Genomic DNA, 22,022 nt, shown 5'->3' with positions numbered 1-22,022 from the left:
CCTCATGAAAAAATGTGAGTGTGGAGTGATTGTAGCTACTGACTCCAGTCAACATAGAGAATACTGTCATCAGTCCGTAGACTAGTTAGTTGGGCAGGCTTATGCATTCCTTTCTAGTATTCGTAAGGCATACAGTAAATAAAGTAAATCCAGACTTTTTGAAAATGATGACATAGACATAGACATGTACACCCTAATATTAGGCCCTCATGGATAGAAAGGAGCAGGAAAAGAACATCCAGAGGGAAAGAAAGAGCGTTATATCTACACATTTGAAGTTCACACAAAACAAGCTAGCTACAGAGGATGAAAACAAAATGTTGAGGTTGGTGTTTTTGCTTATAAGATATAAAATGGAGAAAAAGTACAGAAATCAAAATATTAAGGTTAATCTACACATCCTTGCTGACCTCAGACTGCAGTATGCTCATAGGAATCACCCTCTCTTCCCCTTTCGTATAGAATAGTTCCACAAGGGAATTTCAGTGCCACACTGAACGCTAAATCTTACAGGGAAGATGGCATTTCAGCTCAGCCTATGCTTTTTTGCTCTGCCCCTTTCTTTGGAGACTACAGGAGGTTTTTTTCATGTAAGCCTAGGAGACAGTAAAAGGGAAGAAAGGAGGCAAACTCACAACTGTCTTCTGATCACATCTTGCGATTCGATACTGTAAGCCTGGCGGTCGCCTTCCTTCAAGCGGTACTTGCGTTGCAACTTGGCCAACTCGCCCTCCGCTGCAATAACACAAACTCACAATCAGCAAAACAAAACATACGAAAAACAGTAGAGAAATGGATCTTAACAGTGGGGAACTTTTTGTACATGTTGAAGTGTCTGCTGACAGCCTTAGAGTTAGCATAAGTATTGAGACATTTTAGGGCCAGCTGCTCACATAGAGGGACTTGACTGTGGGAAATTGGACAAACCAGCCTAAAAGTATGCTTGGAGACACATGACACAGTGGTGGTCATGCCATGGAGAGGTGTGGCGCCGCGGCTAGGGCGACTGACTCCGGAATCTGGGGATCATGGTTCGATCCCCGGTACCGGCGGCAGATTAGCCCAGCACCATGTGACTCTGGGCAATAGCTTGCTTAATCTTCCCGACGGCCCCAGCGCCACGAGACACTTACGGGTGATTGTGAGCTTTACAAATGTGGATTATTATTATTATTATTATTATTATTGTTATTATATGCCCCCCTAGTTAGAGTGTTGCTGTATGATGCAGCACATCTGGTCTTAAACCGTACAGCTTGCTACTTACAGCCATGAACTTTTATCATTTTGCCTTAGCCCTTGTGTTCCTTGATTAAATTTGAATTGGCTGAACATTGATATGTGCAAAAACCTAAAAATAGAGCAAAATGACTGGAGCTATTATTCTTCAGCCACCTGAGCAAAGATCCACTAGAGAAGGGTGTCATCCTTAACAACAGCCACTGGTTGGCTGCTGCTTCGAGGGCACAGTCAGAGTGACATGCCTATGGTGGCACAGATAAGCCTTAAACATTAAGGAATGACAGAAAAGCATAACATGTGATGGAATGATGCTTGGATACACAATCCTTCAATGGTGCAGAAGTAGTAACCTTCACCTGGAGAACATCAGGATTCAAACCACTAGATGTGTAGCAGCTCATCTAAGCACCTGACCCCAGGGCAAAATGAGCAGCACCCCACTTGTTACTTGTGTTAGAGGGAGGATATTGGCACTGTCTCCCAGGCCCCCATTATTAGCTCATCCACCACTGATGGGATCTGAAGTGTGCGACAATGACTAGGGAAAAGGGTTGTGGACAAATCAGGATATACTGAAGACCCTGAACATATTGCAATTCAGTTTGATGAACAGATTCAAGGGGGCAGTTTTACAAGAGAGACAGGTAGGTGTCAATGATGAATAGAAATATGTGCCTGGGTGAACTAATACAAGAGCATAGGTCAGGATGCTGTAGCTCCCACCTGTCACAGAAAATATCCCTGAATCCCTGTTGTTTGTTCTGTTTAAGAGGAAAGTAATCATTAGGGGAACACATGATGACAACTGTTTATACATTATTCTGCACTGTGAAGAGCCATTAGATTCCGTATTGTTCTACTCCCTTATTTGTGCCCACTATTTCCCTATTTTGATTACTGCTGTTAGAACTGGGGGTCTCTACTTGGTAGAGGTAGGTACCACTGTCCAAATAGGGACCCTTGCTTCTAGTCAGGGTAAGGAGGAACCCCTCTGAGATAACCCCTGCTCACCCTCTAGGTAGCTTTGCACTAGCAGTCAAGGCTAATCAGAAGGCAATGTGTAAAGTATTTGTACCAACACTCACAGTAACACAGTGAAAACACCACAAACTGACTCCACAACAGTTTAGAAAAATAAGGGTATTTAATCTAAACTACACAAGACCAAAACGACAAAAATCCAACATACACAGTTCAAGAATATGGTTGCAAAAGAGTTCTTTAGGTTGTGATAAAAAATAATCCACAGTTGTGTGAAAAGTTAACAGTTGCGTCACGCTTTAGTCGACAGTACCTTTAGTTGCGACAAAGTTCCAAAAAACAGAAGCTGGTGCGGTGGAAAACAAGCGATGCCTTGCTCCTGAGACCCTGGGGAGGCGATACGACAACCCCGCTGCAGCAGCGGGCGTGTTGCGACAAATCCGGTCTGTATAGGGAGGAAGGCCACATGTATGGATTCCGGTGCGTAGGTTCCGTAGGAAGTTAGTTCTCGCAAAGGAACAATGCGATGATCTCGTAGGGGTTACGACAATCTCAGGGGTGACGAAGCGGGCTCCAGCGGCGATCCTCTCTCTCGCAGCTCCTCGATGCGATGATCTGCGACGATGTTCGCAGCGACGAGATCCGGTCCGCAAGCAAGCGGTGCGGCGATCTCTCCCAGTGACGACAGGCTCTGCGACGACACTTGCAGCGATGTTAGACTTCCCGCACCGGTCTGGTGCATCCCGCAAACGAAGGATGCGATGGCTCTGGCAGCGGCAACAGGCGGTGCGACGATCTCGGCCTCCATAGCGGCGGGAATTTCCTTTCACTGTCGGGGATGCGCTCTGTAGTGAGCGATGCGATAATTTTTCTGTAGCAAAGTCTTTAAATCTTGGTTTCCAGCTTCTCAGCACAGGTACAACTTCTAGATGCACCACACATGGGCCACGCACTCTAGGAAGGACAGAACTCTCTCAGTAGAGCTCAGGGGAAGCTGGGGGTGAAGTCCTTTTGTTCCTGGGACTTCAGAACAGGGAGCCAGCTCTTCTCAGGCCCTTGGAGATTCCTTCAAGCAAGGGGACACAGCATAAAGCAAAGTCCTTGCCCTCTCCTTGGCAGCAAAGCAACAGCAGGGCAATCCAGCAGAGCAACAGCTGGACAATCTTCCTTCTTCAGTTTCAGCTTTCTCCTTGGCAGAGGTTCCTTCTTGATTCCAGGATGATCTAATTTTCTGTAGTCAGTGGTCCTGTACTTATACTCCTAAACGTCTTCATTCTCTTTGTGCAAGTGGGCCCTGAGCCCGGTCCGAACCAGTTCTGGGTGTTCCTTGAGCACTTTGTTTTTCTGGCTTCTCCTTTCCTTTCAGAATAAGGGGCAGGGTCGTCAGCCACCCAGCAGGAGGTGGAGCCAGCATTCTGGAAGGCAGGCACAGCCCTATTCAGGCCCAGGTGCTATCTCCTTCCACCACTCAAGTTGCAAATGCAGTCATTCAGGCTAGGGCTCACTCAACCAGCCTCCTGGGGAATCTCCAGCCCCTGTCACTGTCAAACCAGACAGTCAATACACAAACAGGTCAAGGTCAGACAAGAGAACAGCAACTTTCTAAAAGTGCTGTTCTCAAGCACAGGATTTAAAAACAACCTTTCCTAAAAGATGTGTTATTAAATTCTGAGTTCAGAGATACCAGACTTTTATGTCCCATATTGTTCCTATGGGAAGATATGCGGTTAGCCACTGTAGCCAGAATCCCCCATGATAGCCTATGGAGCAAGATAACCTTACAATAGTGAAAAACGAAAATGGCTGTAATTCACTACCAGAGCATGTCACCTGCACAAGTACATGCTCTACCTTTCACATACACTGCACCCTGCCCAAGGGGGTACCTCAGGCCTTCCATAGGGGTGACAAATGTGCACAGAAAGGGAAGGGCTAGGCCCGGTCAGTGGGGACACTGACCAGGAGGACATGGCAGTTCACAGACTGCACACAGGCACTGCGGTGGCAGGCCTGAGACACCATTTTAGGGCTACTCGTGTGGGTGGCACAATCCGTGCTGCAGGCCCACTAGTAGCATTTGACATCACTAGCCCTGGCACACCCAGTGCACTATACTAGGGACTTTGTGGTGATACAAATATGCCAATCATGTATATCCAATCATAATAACAATTTACACCGGGAGCACTTACACTCTGGCACTGATCAGCAGTGGCAGAGTGTCCAAAGCATCTAAACCAGCAAAAACGAATCCAGCACAGCATCAAAAATACAGGAGGCAGAGGCCAAAAAGACAGAGGAAAACACGCCAAAAATGCCAGGTCTAACAACTGCGATATAGGGAAATATAATGTTGGGCCATTCTAAACGGGGTTGTCCCCATGTGGAGTGAGTGAGGGGGTAGACGACTTGTCAAAAGCAGTTACAGAACATACTATGTTAAGGAGATGTGCATTTCACCCCAGAGAGACGAACATAAAATTAACTATTAAACAGTTGTCGTTTGAGAAAACAGCACAACACTTGAAATGCAAGCCCTAGTCCCAATGGCCGACATTCCTTACAGAGGTCCATTGATCGGAAAATCTGTCTTCCAGAAATCTCCAGGATCACAAAGATACATCCCTTGAAACTTACCAGTCAGATAAGCAGGAGCCATGGCTAAAAATGTCATGTATGTTACATAGCTCATACTGCTTTTAATTCTGGTGGCCACCAGAAGCCAGTGAAGGCTTCTCCAGGTGAGTGAAACACAACCTAATTATATCTTTGTCTGCGATGTTTAGAACAAGCTGGAGAGTCAAACACTTACAACTCAAACATGAACTATTGAAAAAAGAAGATTCGTAAAAAGACCCTGTTTAAATTGCTTCCTACCATTTGCCGTATATTTTTTGGATGCATCTTAGAAACTGCACATTACAACGTATACAGTTACAGCACAAACCTGTGTTGTAAGGGCATGCCATTTACATGAATTGCAGTGAAAAATATGTGGTAATTGCATGTCGCAGTAAATGAATCGTAGCAAATGTAATCTGCCGTACGTCACAGAAGTCATGAAGGGAGTTAGCTGAAGCACCAACCACGGTGGTTTCATCAACTATCAGGATTTAATCAAAGCTAAGCTTATCCAAAAAAAGTTGGGAAAACTACCTTATCAAGTGCTCCAAACAGATCCTTTGGGATTAGTTTGCCTCACAGCTCTCCATATTCATGAGCTTATTTCTGGGGGCACCTATCTGGTTACTCTACAGGTGATGGATTCTAAATTTGAGCCCTTCTGCGATTGCATCCACTGTTAGGGTGCTCTATTGTTCAGAGGTTCTTATGTTTGGTGGAGCGAGACTGGAGCATTTTAATATTGGGGTGTACCAATGCTGGGTAGTTCGAATATTTCTTAGTTCTATTTTTACAAGGTTTACCATTATGGAGTTCTAATATGACAATGGAATGTTAAAATATCTATTAGGAAGTTGTAATGTGGAAGTTTTTACTAGCATCCTACTGTTGTGAAGTTTTATTGTTGGAATGATACAAAGTGTAGGGATTGTGACAGCATAATATTTGTAATATGAAGGCTGTGGCTGCGTGGAGTATGTAAGATTGCGTTTATGTTTCTTTTCCCAGACTTTGCAGCATTTCTGAAATATTTTTGTCTCTGGATTTCAGATCATTTGCAGCTACTTTCCTGAGGCCAGTGAAGCTTCTTGGTGTCATGAACAGAAGGCTCTTTTACTGTGGTGATGATAAAAGCAGAAAACTCGTGACACAAACACACTGACTCTCTTTATAAAAACGCCAGAGCGCCCATTTTCCTCGGTGAATTAGTCACCGTGCTTTCAATGGGAACATTTTAACCACTCCCTAAAAAACACATGTGTACAAGACACAAAACAACTGCCGTTAACACACCCTCCACGAACTTTGGCAAATGTAGAAGACATTTGGCAGCCTGCAAAATAACCCTCCGGTTGCAACATTTTAAGGAGCTCTGGAAAAATGTGAATCCATGCTGCTCAGCAAAAACAAATTACTAAAGCAACAGGACATGAGAGGGAGCACAGAGAGAATAAAGAGACCCACGCAGATGTAAAATGTTCTGGACAGACAACACATGTCTTTCGTTGAGAATTCTAAATAGCCCATGACCAGAGATCGTACAAGCCTTTATACAGAACATCACAAAGGAGTGTCTCAGAACTTGAAAGTCTCTACCGAACTTTACAGTGGTTTTGTAGCTGTCATTATTAACTTAAATACGGAACCAGGTGTAGAAAAGACTGGTCTCAAATTGCGAACAGTATTTCTACAGTGTGGAATCCAATCTATAATACATTGGGTAACAAAATTCCTAATCGTAGTCGGTCACAATCCAACCTGCCTCATTAATATTCATGGCCCCAAATCTCGTAGCTCTTCAGGAGTACCCCTACCCTGATCAAATATCCCAATACAATATGTCCCTAACCTTAGGTTACAACCAATGAATCACAATATATGCAAGCAACATGTCGCCCTGAACACCACAGTGGTCTCATATTAGCTTTGTATTGTTCCCAGCTCCAAAGATGTCTCCCAAAGGCTTGTTGAACTAGCTGCTTGTTACATAATCTAGATGACTTAACAAGCTGATCCTTTTCTGACCATCTCTTTAGATTCCTGTTCCTGGATCTGGAAGTCCCTGTTTATGGGGTTGCACCTAAATATAATTGTTAGACTAGGCCCTTTTTGCAGAATTTTTTTAGGTCGAGCATGAGCCAACGAGCAAGCGCTGCTCTGCGAAGAGCTGTAGTAGTTGAGTACAGAGAGAAGAGTTGCCCAATCCCCCTGCCCTTAGTTTTCATTGGCTTGTGTGTTTGTCCTTTGTAAATGCTGGCTTCTGTTTCATTATGTGGCTTGTTAGTCCCTCCTTAGTACAGCCATGCCGTCATTTGTATGCTCCCAAGGCTACTGGCCCCTTTACTTGGTTGTGACACGGGCGTGTGTACAGCTTTCCCCTCAACCCTCACCCCATCCCTGCACCATGGCCCTAGCCCTCTGCATCCAGCTAACAAACACCCCTCTACTCACTCCAGCCCACACGCCCCCTCGGAGCCCCTCCTGAAGCCTGTAGAGCGCAAGCTGCATCCTACTCCAGAGAACAAGGGGGCGCAGGAAAGAGGAGGAGGATGTTGGGGGACCAGGATGGGGGGTAATGGCGTTGAGGAGGCTTGATGCTAGATTTAAATGAGTGCTCACCGCTTTGTTATAGAATGGTTTTCCTGCAACCCTTGGAGTTCGCCCACCAGCAGGACAAGCCTTCGTGAAGTGCAGGAACTATCTCTGATCGATTAACAGTAGCATCCTAAATCTCATTGTACCCCTCACCTATTTTTCATTTAAATAAAAGGATTGTGACTGCAGCACGTCTGCCTGTTTGGTACTCATCAAAATAATCCCTCACCACCCTCCTAAAAATGGGCTGATTTCAAGTTGGTCAGAGTTCTGAGTTCAGCTGTATTTACAGTGCTCAGTAATTATTGAGTGTCTTAAATTCCTCATACTTCCTTAAATTTCGGGAAGCTCGAACCTGCTAGAATTTAACAAAGTACCAAAATACAATTTTTACTGTGGCATACAAATTTTGTTGCAGCAAGCACAAAAATCCGTTGCTGCTCCAAAATCTTCATGTTATTCCTCAAAAACTAGGACCAGGTGCTATTTACTGCACCCTATATATTCCAAATTTAATCTAGATTTTATCAGGTTTGATAAATACCGCATACTCCTCCTCTAACCAGTTTGGAATCAGGACCACTAAAGTTTGTAAAATGAGAACTCTCACTGTAACCCAATGTCACCAACATAGCAGTCATCAATTCTAAATCTCCTCACTTTGGCTTGAATTAACCCCAGATTTCTTGTAAATTGCTGAAAGGCCTTAAGTCAGCATCAAATGACGTAAAATTCCCAAATCCCACAGGAATTGGGCAAAAATCTTACAAGAAATGTTTGAAATGACCACAAACCTTACACTTATGAGCGAAATAAACTAGAATTGCTTGACTTGCCGGAATTCGCCTGAAACTGACCCAGTCAAAACACATCTCCCAAGAGTGGCACACATTTCCTCGAATCTTCATCAGTTAATTAAATGATTCTGCAATCTTTTCGAAACGTCAACTGCAACTACAGGGAGCGTCGAAATGGCCATTTGGAAATATCTCACTTTACTACAAATCTCCACGAAATGGCTCAAATGCTCCCAAACCTTCGTGAAAGTTCACATGGCACTAGAAATCTCCTTGAAATGATTCTAAGATTTGAAAAGTAGTTCAAATGCTTGTAGTTTGCACTGAAACTGTACCAATGACACGAAATCCAGAAATAGTTTTACCAACTCAAAATCTCACAAATGCCACACTCAAAATAAACTACATGTTCTAATCACCACAAATCCACATCAAAGAGTTATAGAAGTCTTGGATACAAATCTTGGGATCCCAACATCCCAGAATAGGCTCATGAATTCCCCTGTTTTCCCAAAATGGTTTAACTCTTACATGGTATGCCTAGAAATGGTCTTACAGAAATTAACATAAATAGTGACAAAGATCTGCATTGTTGAAATAATAAAAGATGAGAAAATAGGTGTTAGCCTTTTATTTTCAGGACCTGGCTGATTTGTTTCCCCATTGTGTGACTATCTGTTCCAAGAGGGGGTCTCCCTATCCCTACGACAATTTCTCCTCATTCCACCCCCTAAAAATGTATCACTAACACTTCTGATGTTGAATAGCTACTTTTTTATTAGGTCTGCCTTGACAGCACAGCTGTAGACAAACTCACAGGATCAAAAGAAAAAGCATCTGCAATGCCATAGGTCTCACATTTACTTGAGTTTGAGCTATTGGCATTGTAAATGACAATGCCTTTTATTTATGTTTTGGTTTTAAAAACATAAATAAAAGGCATTGTAATTTACAATGCCAATAGCTTAAACTCTTGCTAATGCAAGACCTATTGCATCACAAATGCTTTTTCTCACCTGTTAGTGGTTTTATGACTTTGTGCACTTTATCACTGCTGATCAGAGCTAATGTGTATGTGCTCTCTATGGTAAACTTGGTAAGATTGGTCTACACATGTTTGGCATATTTAATTTACCTGTCAGTCCCGTATACCGTGGTATCTTATATACCAAGGGCAAGTAAATTAAATACTACTGCTAGGCTTGCAGCACTGCTTGCGCCACCCACCAAAGTAGCCTTTCAAACTTGTGTCTGGCGTCTGCCGCTGCAGGCCCCGCATGCGCAGTTTACTGCCACTGTGACGTGGCACGTAAAGTGATTGCCATGTCTATGACTACCCTTTTACAACATATCAGTCACCCCCAACGTAGGCCCTAGCTAGCCCTATGGGCAGGGTGCAGTGTAGGACATGTGCCTTAACTGTGTGGCATGTCCTGGTAGTGACAAACACCCTATTTGGTTTTTCACTGCTGTGAGGCTTCTTTCTCATAGGGATGCATTGGGGGATTCCCTGATATGTTCTTCAGTGGTAATTCCTGACATGCGTGATCAAGATTGGTATGTTTGGAATAGTGGTGATAAATTCTGTGTATTGGTGTTTGCAGGTTTATTATTACTATTTTAGAAATGCCACTTTTAGAAGTGGCCATTTCTGTGTACTATGTGTCTTTGTGCCTGCCTGTTGTGTATTGACTGTCTGGCCTTGGAGTGACAGGGGCTGGGGAGCTGCAGTGGCTCCAGAGAGTCTGGATGAGTCAGCGCTAGGCTGAATAGGCCTGGTCTGCATTTGGAGTGGTGGGAGGAGTAGCACCTGCACCTGAATAGTGCTGTGCCTAATTTCCACAATGATGGCTCCACCCAACTGTTGTGTGTTTGGGGCCAGGGCTTTCACTTACAATGGGGAGTGTTATGCACTGTAAAGATATTTTTAAGTGCCCCCCAGAACTGGTTGGGCTGGGCTCAGAGCCCTGTGCCAGCAGAAAACAAAGACTTTGTGGACCATAAATATTGGGGCTGTGACCCATGTTTTTGGAGCTTACTTGGAACTTGTGGAGGGGAAGCCACTGTGTGGCACTGCTGCCCCAGCTGATTGTTGTACCAGGGAACCGCCATCGGGACTCTGCCTATGTGCTGGCCTGAGCCTGCCTCCTGCTCAGGCCCCCAGTGAACTGTCAGAGCTTTTGTGGCTTGCCCTCTCTGGCTTTAAAGCAGGGCGTGATGAGCTCTGGTCTTTTACCCCGCAATTTTAAGAGCGCGTGGTGGGCACTCTCTAATCATGTTGCCTGAGCCCGAGAAGGGGGCTCAATATCCAAAGGTGGCGGTGCAGAGTACATTTGCACCGTGGAGAGAAGCCACAGCAGCCAGTGTGGAGAGATTTCCGGTGGAGCGCAGGGCAGCCGTTGGAAGTTGCTACAGGAGGGAAGAGCAGTGATGTGGAAGTGCTCTCCCCTCCCTAACATCCAGTGCGGGTGCCCAATCGGGGGGAGAGACCTGCGGGGAGAGAGCCGCATCAGTGTCTTCCGATGCAACCCAAGGTTGCCTTGCAACCAGCCAGAGCCGAGGGGGGCCCGCCCATCTCCAGGAGTGCAAGGGCTCCAACCTGGAAGCGGCAGAAGGAGCTGACAAAGAAGTGGTGAGGAGGAGACTTCCCTCCGTGCCTTCCCGTCCCAGATGGACCTGACCCGAGAGTCCAGTGTGGCACCGGAAGCAAAGAGAGAAAGTGTCGCAAAGCATACAGCAGTTCCTGTAGCACTGCCTGTCTCGAGGGTCTGAGAGGAATGGGAGAGCAGAGGGGAAGCAGTGCTCTCCCTCTCCCTGGCCGTAACGGCCGCTGCAAGAAAAGTCAGGTGAGAACCCGAACCGCCATCACCCTACGTGGCCAGTTTAGCAGCTGCCCCGTTTGACAGCGGGCGGCTGCTGGAGTGACCCTTGGCCTGACAGCCCTACTTTTAGGCAGGGGCATTTGTGAGTTTTGGCCGCTCGGGGTAAACCTCAACAGAGGTCCCTGAGCCTTGGTGGAGGGAGGAACTTTCACATCAAGAGAGTTCCTGGTACTTTGGGGGACTACGGGATTGTGGCACCCATTTTCCACTTACACATCGTGAATCAAGCTCAGTAGTAGGGGTTCTGTCCAATGTCTAATGTTCCCCTGTGTGTTGAGCTAAGTGCCAAGGTTGGCCCCCTATGCATTACAACGGTGACCTGCATATGCCTAGGCAGGGCATGATGCGTTTCTGATAGGTGCACTATGGCAAGTGTTTATGATGGTGCACTGTGGCTGTTGTTTTGCATAATGTATTGTGTTTAGGGCACTCCTACAAGTAGTTACTGGTTGTCGTCACTAACTATGACATATGTGATGTTTCTGACAGCGGCCCAATTGGCCTAAGTGATTATGTACTCGCTGTAAAGTCATGACAAGTGCCTAGTGCCACAGTGATTGTGTTCAAATGTGTTCTTATGGATAATACAAAGGATATTTTTATATAACCTTGTGTGGAGTTTCTTTTGTGGTGTGCCTAGTGTGTCACTGCTGTGTGAGTGTGTTGCGCAAACGCTTTACACATTGTATGTATGTATAGGCATTTATATAGCGCACTACTTACCCGGAGGGTCCCAAGGCGCTTCGACCGCTGCGAAACCCTTCCTGGCTTCCCTGAGAGATGGTCCCTTAATGGGTATCTCCAGGGTGAGACCAGGCATCCCCGGCGGTCTGGTGGGGCCGTTAGTGAAGATGAGGCAAGCTAATGCCCAGAGTTGCCGAGTGTGATCGCTGATCAGAGTGGGCACCGAGGCGAGAGAATTATCGAGTCCGCTGACCCTGGTCCAGAAACCTGCCGCGCCGGGATTCGAACCCTGGTCCCGGGCCGTCCTCTGCTCTCGGGTGCATCTAGGATATGCCTGACTGCTCTGCCAAGCTACCAAGGGGGTGAGCAGGGGTTATCCCCAGCATGTAACTCTCTTTCTCTGGCTGGAGTGGTGGTTTCTGCCTAGCTTAGGCTCATGCCCTGGCCAACCAGAAATCCCATTTCTAACAACAATTTATCTAATGTTGGCAGCGTTCATCCTGCAAAGGGCAACAAAGACAATGCGGGAGGCGGGAGTCACAATGGCACCCTAGTGAGAGTTTACAGTGGGAGAGCAAGGCCGGGATGGATGATGGCCTTTTTTCTTAAATCTGCTCTTGTACTGGTAAACAGGCAAATCTTTGTAGAACATGCAGAGGGGCGGGTGTAATGAAAAACATGCATAAGCAAAGCAATAAATATCAAAATGTTATTTTGTAGGAACATGCACAAAATACATATGCATACCTACAAAAGAACACAGGCTTACTTACATTTACTCATCCAAGAGGGATAGGTACATTTAAAAGAAGGTAGTGATAAGCCGCTTTTAAAAATGGATTAGCAGGTTTCAGGAGCTGGTTGGGGAGTGGGTGGGGGGTGAATTAACACAACTGGCAGGCATAGGGATGAAGCAACCTTAAGGGTCAGAGGAGAAGCACAAAAGAGAGAACACAGGTGAAAGAGAGCAAAGCGCGAGAAAGGGCAACATGGAGGGGAGAATAGTACTTGAGGGAGAAAGCTAAAAAACACATGCACTGACCAGGACATGCACTGACATGGAGTGCTTACACAAACATAGAAACGTATTTCCCTAAGAGCGAGAAGTCGAAGCATAGGAGTCAGCCAGCCAATCAAAGAGATGATAAAGAGCTATGTTCCAGGGGAGGTCTGAACACAAGATGAACTTGCTGTAAGGAAGTGCTTCTTTTTGCATGATCACCCCAACGTTTTGGACTGATGCTGTGGGTTTTGTTCAACTGTGAGAGTGCACTGTAGCTTGCTAACCAGACCTCAGTGCCATGGTTTTGACCCTACAAAGTATATGCTTGATTGGTTTATACCCAATTGGCATGACTTTACTTACTTATAGGTTCCTAGTATATGGTACCTGGGGTATCCAGAGCCTGTAAGATGAAGTGTCCCACCATGGATGCAGCAATTATCGTGCCACTCCTGAAGTGACAACATGAACAAAAGCCTCCCAGCCTGCCATTGCAGGCTGGCAGAGAAGTTTTAAACTGCTAGGTAAACTTTGCCATTTAAACTAATTTACAAATACCCAACCTCTCTTTTTCATATACATGTCACCCCCACAGCATGCCTATCGATTCCTAAGGCTGGGTGCTGTATTTTAAAGATTAGAGCATGTACTTTTATATGTTATGGCTGAAAAGCTGGTAGCCCCATTGGCTAGTACAGGGGGGAAGTGTGAATGACTCCCAGGAGCACAAACAAAAGAGACTTTCCATTGGAAGAGGTATCACCTCTTGTTAGGAGGAAGTCAAACAGGGTGTGAGCCTAATGGGCGAGCTTCAAGGTATAAGCTGCCTTTGATGGGAAGATGGTGGACACACATGAGAAGGGCTGCTTTTTTGTTGCGGTAAAGGGGTTGGCGTCGGGACAGAGGCAGGAGACCAGTTGGCAAACTGTTTTTTCCGTTTCAAGTAGCAACACCCATAGTATGGGCTACCGAGTTCCACATACCAAGAGGGGGATTCTGCCATTTTGGGAGAGGACAGATTAGTGCATCCTGGAATAGCTAGATGCCACACACTGCAGGAAATCATCATCGGTGGGGGAGGATCCTTGCAGCCCACTGGCTAGTACCTTCTGCATACAGAGAGGGCCCTTTCTAGGCATAAATAAGACATCCCAGGAACCCAGACCTCAGATCACTTGTGTACTGGAGACTGAACCAAAGAAGGACTGCTTTGCTGTTCCCTGGTCCTGGCTTGAGAGGCTGGATCAAACGATGGACTGCACCTGCTGATCATTGACTAAAAAAGATTAAAAAGTTGCTCTCGAGCCTCAGAGAGAAGAGGTTACCTCTAAGAGTCAGTTGACTGATTTCCAGTTACAGATCTAGTGCCTCATAAGCTGTACCAGCCCAGTCAGTAGCCACAATTAGTGGCCGGCACCGACCGCCACCATGCAGCCCAAACGACCAAGTCCCAATGCTCAAGTTGCACTCGAGTCTGTCAGACCTTAGCAGGTCATCATAGTCCAGTTTAGTCACCCAAGACTGACACTAGCCCTCACCAAAGGTAACTGCTAGTTTAGCTGTGAACGGGTACCAGTGATCCAATGGCAACTAGACTCTTGCTGGACCAAAGACGACTTCAAGGGACATCAACCCCGGAGGTCAAAGTCGTCACACCTGGACCATGATCCAAGATGTAACCCCACGAGAACCCCCCATCGACCACACAGAATCCTCAGAAATAAGATCTATTTTGATAGATTGCTGTTGTATTGCATGACTTTCTTATTGAATTGTTTTGGTACTTCTAAATGCTTTGCACTTGTTTCTTTTTGACTGCTCAAAGAAACTATTACCCAGAGTTGACCTAAGGGTTAACAAGCGAGCCTGACTGGACCTAAGTAGGAATTGTGAGTGTATTCCAGTATGAGTTTGCACAATCACAGCATATAATACACCACTTTCCTCACACTGGCTGAAACAAGGAACGCCATACAATAAAAAATAAGCACGTGTGCCTGGTTGGCACGAGCTAAAAAGAGCCTAGAGCTAATTATTTGCATGACCAGAAGTAAATAAACCCTGCTAGCACTTTGAGGTGTTGTTTAAATTTCTAGAGGGATGACTACCAATACAGCCTACTAGTTCTGCCACAAATCCACTTTGGGATCCATGATTCTGCTAAAAATCCTTTTGAAGCAAAGCTGGTGTTATATTCTGGTTTTCAATGTATTTCCCTTTTAACTTACCCTGTACATATTTCCCTTTTAATAGAATGTTTGTACTTTGCTGCACATGCACACTGTCCATGAGATTCCATTTGGAATTGTTATGATCTAAAATGTTTAACTTGGACTGACTTCTTGGAGGTTGGGAGTACTGTGCTGCAGCTTATTAAATCCTGGATTTATCTGGATATATTTGGATTTTCTCTTCATTTACTACAAAATTGGCGACGAGGGTGGGATAGCATCAACCAATGATCTTTTTGGAGCAACACCATTACCAGAAATGGTGTGTCCCAAATACTCTATAGTTTTCTGAAATAACTTACACTTCTTACTCTTAATAGTAAGTCCAAACTTGTTTAACATCTTACACACATTCCTCAAATGCTCCATGTGTGCCTCATCACATTTAGAGAAAATCAAGATATCATCTTGAAAACACTTCACGTATTCACTCATGTCCTTAAAAATATGATACATAGATCTCTGAAAAACAGAGGCTGCCAACGCCAAACCGAAAGGCATCCGTTTAAACTGAAACAAACCCTGTGGTGTGATAAAAGCTGTGAGATGACGTGATTCCTCTGCTAACACAACCTGATGATACGCCGATCTCAAGTCCAAAGTGGAAAATATAAATGATTGATGTGAATGTCAAGGATGTGGCTGAGAAAGTGGAACTAAAACAAGGCAAATACAAATGCAATTATGATTCTAGGATGAATGTTAAGCAACCAGCATTCATGGTGGGTGATGTTGTTAGGATTCGCAAACCAGGTTACATTGCCAAGGGAGAAAACAAATTCGGTAAGCCTATGAAAGTTATGAAAGTTTATCATAATAGTGTGGTTACACAAGATGGGAAAAGATGGAATGTTAGAAGAGTTTCAAAATGTGTATCGTAGTTTTTTATATATACTGGATGTTTTTTTTCAGCTGTTAAAAATGTCAGTTTCCCTTCTTATTTCTTTAAGGGGGAAAATGTGTTATATTCTGGTTTTCAATGTATTTCCCTTTTAACTTACCCTGTACATATTTCCCTTTTAATAGAATGTTTGTACTTTGCTGCACATGCACACTGTCCATGAGATTCCATTTGGAATTGTTATGATCTAAAATGTTTAACTTGGACTGACTTCTTGGAGGTTGGGAGTACTGTGCTGCAGCTTATTAAATCCTGGATTTATCTGGATATATTTGGATTTTCTCTTCATTTACTACAGCTGCCTAATATAATTCCTGTTTCGAGCAAGGACTTAGAATGAATTAATTAATAAAAATGTATTTATATTGCTCAAATAGCTACCCAAAGAGCATAGAAGTGCCCATGTTTTAATGTTGTCCAGAGCATTTAAACTGAGCGCCGAAGTGGCTGAAGCACAAACCTTAGACAATCTGCATATTTATTCAGCAAACCTTCTGCAGACTTATAGGAAATAAATTCATATTAATTATTTAACTTAACTTCTGACAAAAATCCTAAATCGTATTGCGGTAAAGCATCATAAGAAGGAAGAGGCATCATGTGGCTCAATTACATTTGTAATAAGTTTCAGAAATAATAGTAGTTGTATCCAAACGTTGTAAAGAATAACAACTTTTGGTGTATGGCGTAGAAAGAGCAGAAGGGAGATACAAGAGTGGAAACCATGTTGTGAGCAAACAATGCAGCTTAGCTTTTAATACAGGAATATTAAACTTGAGTATCAGTAGCATAAGTATGATCTTGCTGATGCTGCTAACCAAATAAATATAACAAACTGTACACTGATCATATTGTAAAAATAATATTACTGGAAGCTCGTGGCAGAAGCTCAAGTTGTTTAAGAGGTGAGGCGTGTGCCTATCAGGTAAAAGGAGACTTTCAAATCTTACTCTTAAGAGGAAAATACACAAAGAAAGAAAATACACACTGCTTCCTGTCATATATCCTCTATTTTTTCTACAACAGATCCAAGTGTGGGAATGTTTTCTTGCCCACATAATAGTACGGAAACTTTTCTTGGTATGAACTGTGCTGGAGTCACATACAATCTCCTTCTAAGTGGAACAGTTACTGGTTCATCTAGTTTGAGGACATGAGCATAGTTTTCCAAAATAATATCTTTGGGACCAAAATATTTACCTGTAGGAATTCTGATGGTCATATTCCCTGACACTATCTAAACCAGACACATGAAGAATTTTAGCAGTGATGAGTGGCTAATTAAAAGTACATTCCTAATTGATTATCATTGACTTGGCCCACCAAAACAAACATCCTGAAATTGTAAAGTGACCGCCTATTCCTATAAAATAATTTCCAAAGTGTCTTTCAAAATATAATTTCTACATTGGGCAACCAAAATCAGCATGAGAAAATCATGAGTTAGCGAGTACCTACAAAGGAGCAATGGATAGGAGTGCACCCTGTTCAACAACTTGGAAACCTTAACCTGGTGAGACAATTGATAGTCTACAAGGCTCAGGGTAGTTGATGTGTTATGTGGCTAGTAAAATAGGGTCTACTTTACTTTTTTGTGGCAGAGAACAGACCTTGAATAGACACATATTAAAATAGCACCATACCCATTCCTTCCAGATCGACTTCACTAGTGTCAGAGCGGCCGCTGGACACTGCTCTACCACGAGGCATTTTCTGCCGCCTGCTAAGAGAAAAGAGATATCAAATCAATCTTGAGTACTTTAGTATGACATTTTTATTGCTTTACAAATGTTAAAATACAGAAGCTAACAGAAAGAGAATCATAGAGCTCTTTTCAAAGGTAATTTAAACTTTTGAGTAATTTACATTGTAATTTATTCTTACACTTTTGAGTAACTTTACTACTTTGGGCTATTCACAAAATCCGAATGTAAATTTCCTCAAAAAATGTAGACTTACAAGGCTTCCTCCCCTGGAAAAGGGGGTGGAGCAAAATTTACGAGTGTAAGTTACTACTGCCAAAAAGAAACACTAACACCCTCCCATAGAAAATAATTCCAATATGGACTTAGGGCCCGATTTAATTATTGGTGGACGGAGCAGTCACTATTGGCCTTGCAGAGGACTTTATGTCCGCCAGGCCAGGACTACTCTGCCTGCCAAATTTATAAATGACCAACTAGCAGACCGTTATTTATAAAGGCATTGATAGGATTTGCCATCTCGTCGGTTCCTGTTCACACATTTTACTGTTTTTACAGGGTTGCGTCATAAGGACCCAGCCCTGTAACTAACAGTGCACTAACAGTACTCATTTTTCTTTTCAAAAAGAAAATACATAAATGGGATTTTAGTTTTGTAAAGAAAAAAAGAAATGCTCACCTCGCCATGTGAGGTTTCTCCCTTGGCAGGGGAAGCATTACAAATGTTTTTGCTGTTCCTTACCGCCCTGTTTTATCTGGCGATAAGGAACAGTAATAACTGCATGTCCGCCCATCCAATTGGGTGGGTGGACATGTAGGTATTTCTCCAACATCGCTTGCTCCCAGCGGCCGTTGAAGGCGGTTAATCAATGCGCAGACAGAGTAGTGTCCGCCGTGATTAACCCAAAGGCCCGCCAACATCTAAATGCAGCAGGCAGACTGCATTCTTAGAGGTGAGGATGCTCTGTTGCAATAGAGTATCCTTACTACCAAGAATTAAATCAGGTTCTGACACTAAAACCTCGTAGGAATTAAAAATTATTTAAAATAGTTTAAAATCTAACTAAATCAAAGTTAATGTAAAAACAAATCTAAAAAAAAACACATTTACAATTTAATGATAAAATGCTTTAACAACCTTTTTTGAATTTTAAATAAACAAACGCAATATTCATTTTTATTAAAATATAATTGTTAGTGTAGTACCAGTAACTGTACTACAAAATGCTGTTTGTCAGTAGGACCAATATTTAAGTTGAAAGAAGCCGCAAGAGATGGAGTCTGCTGGCTAAGTTGTTGACTGCTGATCTAGATGACCCGAGTTCTACACCATACTTCCCCACTTGACCATAATGTTGATGGGGCAAAATATTTTATTATCAGGTCCATCAACTTGTAACTGCCAAAACAGGTCGTGCAAAGAAATAAATTAAATGCTGGAATTAAGAATTATTGCAATTGTATTTATATAGCACTTACTAATTAAATAACTGCTATTTACATTCTACCGAATTCACTTCTCTGAATTGTCGGAATATATACAATTATCTAGTGAGGAGCTAAAGTCATGGTTCAACTTATTCATTACCTTCTGTGGTACTACCTGGGTCCCTCCAAAATAATCAGTGCATTTTTTAATTAGAGTATGCAATTAATTTAGACCCAAATAAAATCTTTTAAGCTGGAGGACCTACCTGGACAGGAAGCTTGGTTGTTTCCAATAAAGGGTGTGGCAAAACCAAGCAAACCCTACTAAGCAAAGACCTGCTGATACTAAGCCATGAAGAAGATGTGAGACTGTGTGGTGTGCCAAAATCCTCTTTAATCAGCCAAGAATTAAAGCGGGTATACAAGTTCACTTTTTGATTTTGAGACATAGAGAAAATAGCTGAACCAAAGACAGTAAACATGGCAGACAGAGAGTCCCCTAGGGTGGTTAATTGGAGAGGCCACAGAGCTCTCTAAATGAGATGTTGGTGATGTTCATTAGCAATCAGCTCTCATGCTGAACAGCCAGCTGCAGAAAGTGGCTCCCGAGTAAGTATTCTTGGCTTTCAGACTAGATGGGGATAAACAGTTTGAGGTTAAAACCTGCATGTACTCCTATGTTATGCCTCATAGTTATATTTGTGATCCCTTATCATAATTCATACATGCTAATGTCTGTAAACGGTGAGGTCAGCAATGGCTGTCGCACCAATCCTCTGGATCAGAGGTTCTCAACATTTTTACTTCTGGGGACTCCCACTCAATCATTACTGGAACCCAGGGACCCCCACTCAATCGGAATTGGATTCTGGGGACATCCCCTCGTCCACTGAGTTATTACTAGGAGCCAGGGACTACGGCCTAAGCATTGTTGAGGATTTGAACCACAAAACAATAATAAAGAAAAAACATTCATCAAACAAATACACAAATGATGACACATTGTATTTAATTCTCAAACACATATATATATTTTTTCAAATAATTTTAGGAAGGTTGGAGCTTTTCTAAATTTAATTGAGGCAACTCATCATCCATACTATATTCTGTTTGATGCACCTACACTACTCCTACAAATCAATCTGAGGATGCTAACTGAATTTTTAGCATCCAATTTTAAATTGCTTCACATTTACAGTACGTTTTTAAAATGTCAATTATACATCTAGCTTTATTTAGATACACTTTATTGATCTGTTAATATTATTTCATTTTCTAAGTAGTCACGGGCCCCCTGGGGAGGCTTCGTGGACCCCCAGGGGTTTCCGCACCACAGGTTGGGAACCACTGTTCTAGATTTTAATTTACACGGAAAAGCCAATGGGCAACTCACCTAGGTGCACCTAGCGCCTAATCACCCTTGAACTTGCTACCACCAGCCAGGAAACGGTTGAGGAGGCTACCATATTAGGATAAATGTAATCTCCATAAAAATAAGACACATCCCACCTGATCTTGACCCCAGCTCCCTTAAACTGAAAAAAGGCAAGAGTTGGAAGTCTACAAAATTACTCCTTGAAAAACAGAGAGCCCTCAGAAATGAAGAACACCAATGGCGAAACAACATCGCCACAAAGAACATAAAAATGTTCCAACAAAATTATAAAGAATACAAGAAGCAAATTTCCAAGGTAGAAACAACTGTTTTCAGCTCAGAAATCAACCTTGCAAAAAATGCCTCTTAAAACAGTTTATCATCATTAAAAAACAATGTAATCTACAGGCATCTCTGAATATTCTGGCAAAGAAAACATTGAAAAATTCGAAATATGAGAAATCGAAGTTTCACTAGTCACATAAATCTTGGTCTCACACCAAAAAATGTTAGCTGGAAAAAAACTGCAGCTTAGACCTCCTTCAAAGAGTTAACTCAAGAAAACATGATGACAGAAATCTCCAAACTTAGGGGGTTATTAGGATTGCGGATTTTCCGCATCCTCTTGGCCGGCGGAAGCCACCGCCGGGCCGGAGGATGCGGAAAATCCGCAGCGGACCCACCAAAGAACCACCCCCACATTAGGATGGCTGGTGGGTCCTGGTTTCCGTCCGCAGCTTTTCCGCCGCGGCTGGCTTACAACCGCGGTGGAAAAGCTCTAATATGGTGACGGTGTCTGTCAGACACCGTCCGCCATATTAGGATGGCCTGTTTCAGATGCTTTGCCGCGGCCAGTTTTCCGCCGTGGAAAAGCATGTGCAACTTCACTGCGGGGGGCCGTTGCGGGCCCCCTAGGTGAAGGGGGGTTGGGGGGTGCACATGGGGGGTACCTATGGTACCCCCCTGCATTTGTATGCGGAAAGCGGCAGGCACCGCGCGGTGCCTGCCTCTTTCTGCATACAAATGCAACACCTGCATTTTTAACATTGCCGCGGGTGCAGCTTGAAGCCGCACCCGCCGCAATGTTAAAAATAGAGGATGTGACCGCCAGGGTGGCAGTCACATCCTAATTGCACAGGAGGGAACTCCGCATGCCATGCGGAGGTTCCCTCCTGCCCTGGGGTCACGGACGGACGCAAGTCCGTCTGCGATCCTAATGAGGCCCTTAGACTTTAGAATCACTTTACGTGACGTAAAGTGATTCCCCACTTGATAAATGTGATAAGCGTCTCTCTGTTGCATGAAAAAATCCAACCTGCCTTAAAATTAGACGATACACCCCTTCACAAAAAAACCAGACACGGATTCAGAAGACCTCAACTACCTCTACCCCATCTCAAGCCTCGATAGCAAAAGTCGTAGAAACTAGTGTCTCAAAACAGCTGATGGAATATAAAGAAGAATAACCTACTAAACTAGCAACAATAAGTTTTAAAACAGGATGCAGTACAGAAACAATATCAAAAACAGGGACCCCCTGAAACTAGTTAGAGCTCCTAGGACAGGGTAACAGTACTT

The 22,022-nt window shown here is 43.6% G+C and overlaps 1 protein-coding gene across 2 annotated transcripts in view; it reads right to left on the bottom strand.

Moving 5' to 3' along the window:
• LOC147701741 (outer dynein arm-docking complex subunit 1-like) overlaps positions 1-22,022 on the bottom strand; it is a 235,418-nt gene that overhangs the window by 194,311 nt on the left and 19,085 nt on the right. Inside the window, exons 2-3 of one of the 2 annotated variants that reach the window (XM_086930361.1) lie at positions 17,582-17,661; positions 636-735 (exon numbers count right to left, since the gene is read on the bottom strand). In XM_086930361.1, the coding sequence (XP_086786487.1) occupies positions 636-735; positions 17,582-17,648 (167 nt within the window). In that variant the 5' untranslated portion in view covers positions 17,649-17,661. The remainder of the gene's footprint in view (positions 1-635; positions 736-17,581; positions 17,662-22,022) is intronic. The other variant, XM_086930362.1, reaches the window with a different exon arrangement.

The sequence above is a fragment of the Lissotriton vulgaris genome, chromosome 7 (genome assembly GCF_964263255.1).
Source record: "Lissotriton vulgaris chromosome 7, aLisVul1.2, whole genome shotgun sequence".
Classification (NCBI taxonomy): Eukaryota; Metazoa; Chordata; class Amphibia; order Caudata; family Salamandridae; genus Lissotriton; species Lissotriton vulgaris.
This window is presented reverse-complemented; position numbering and strand designations above follow the sequence as displayed.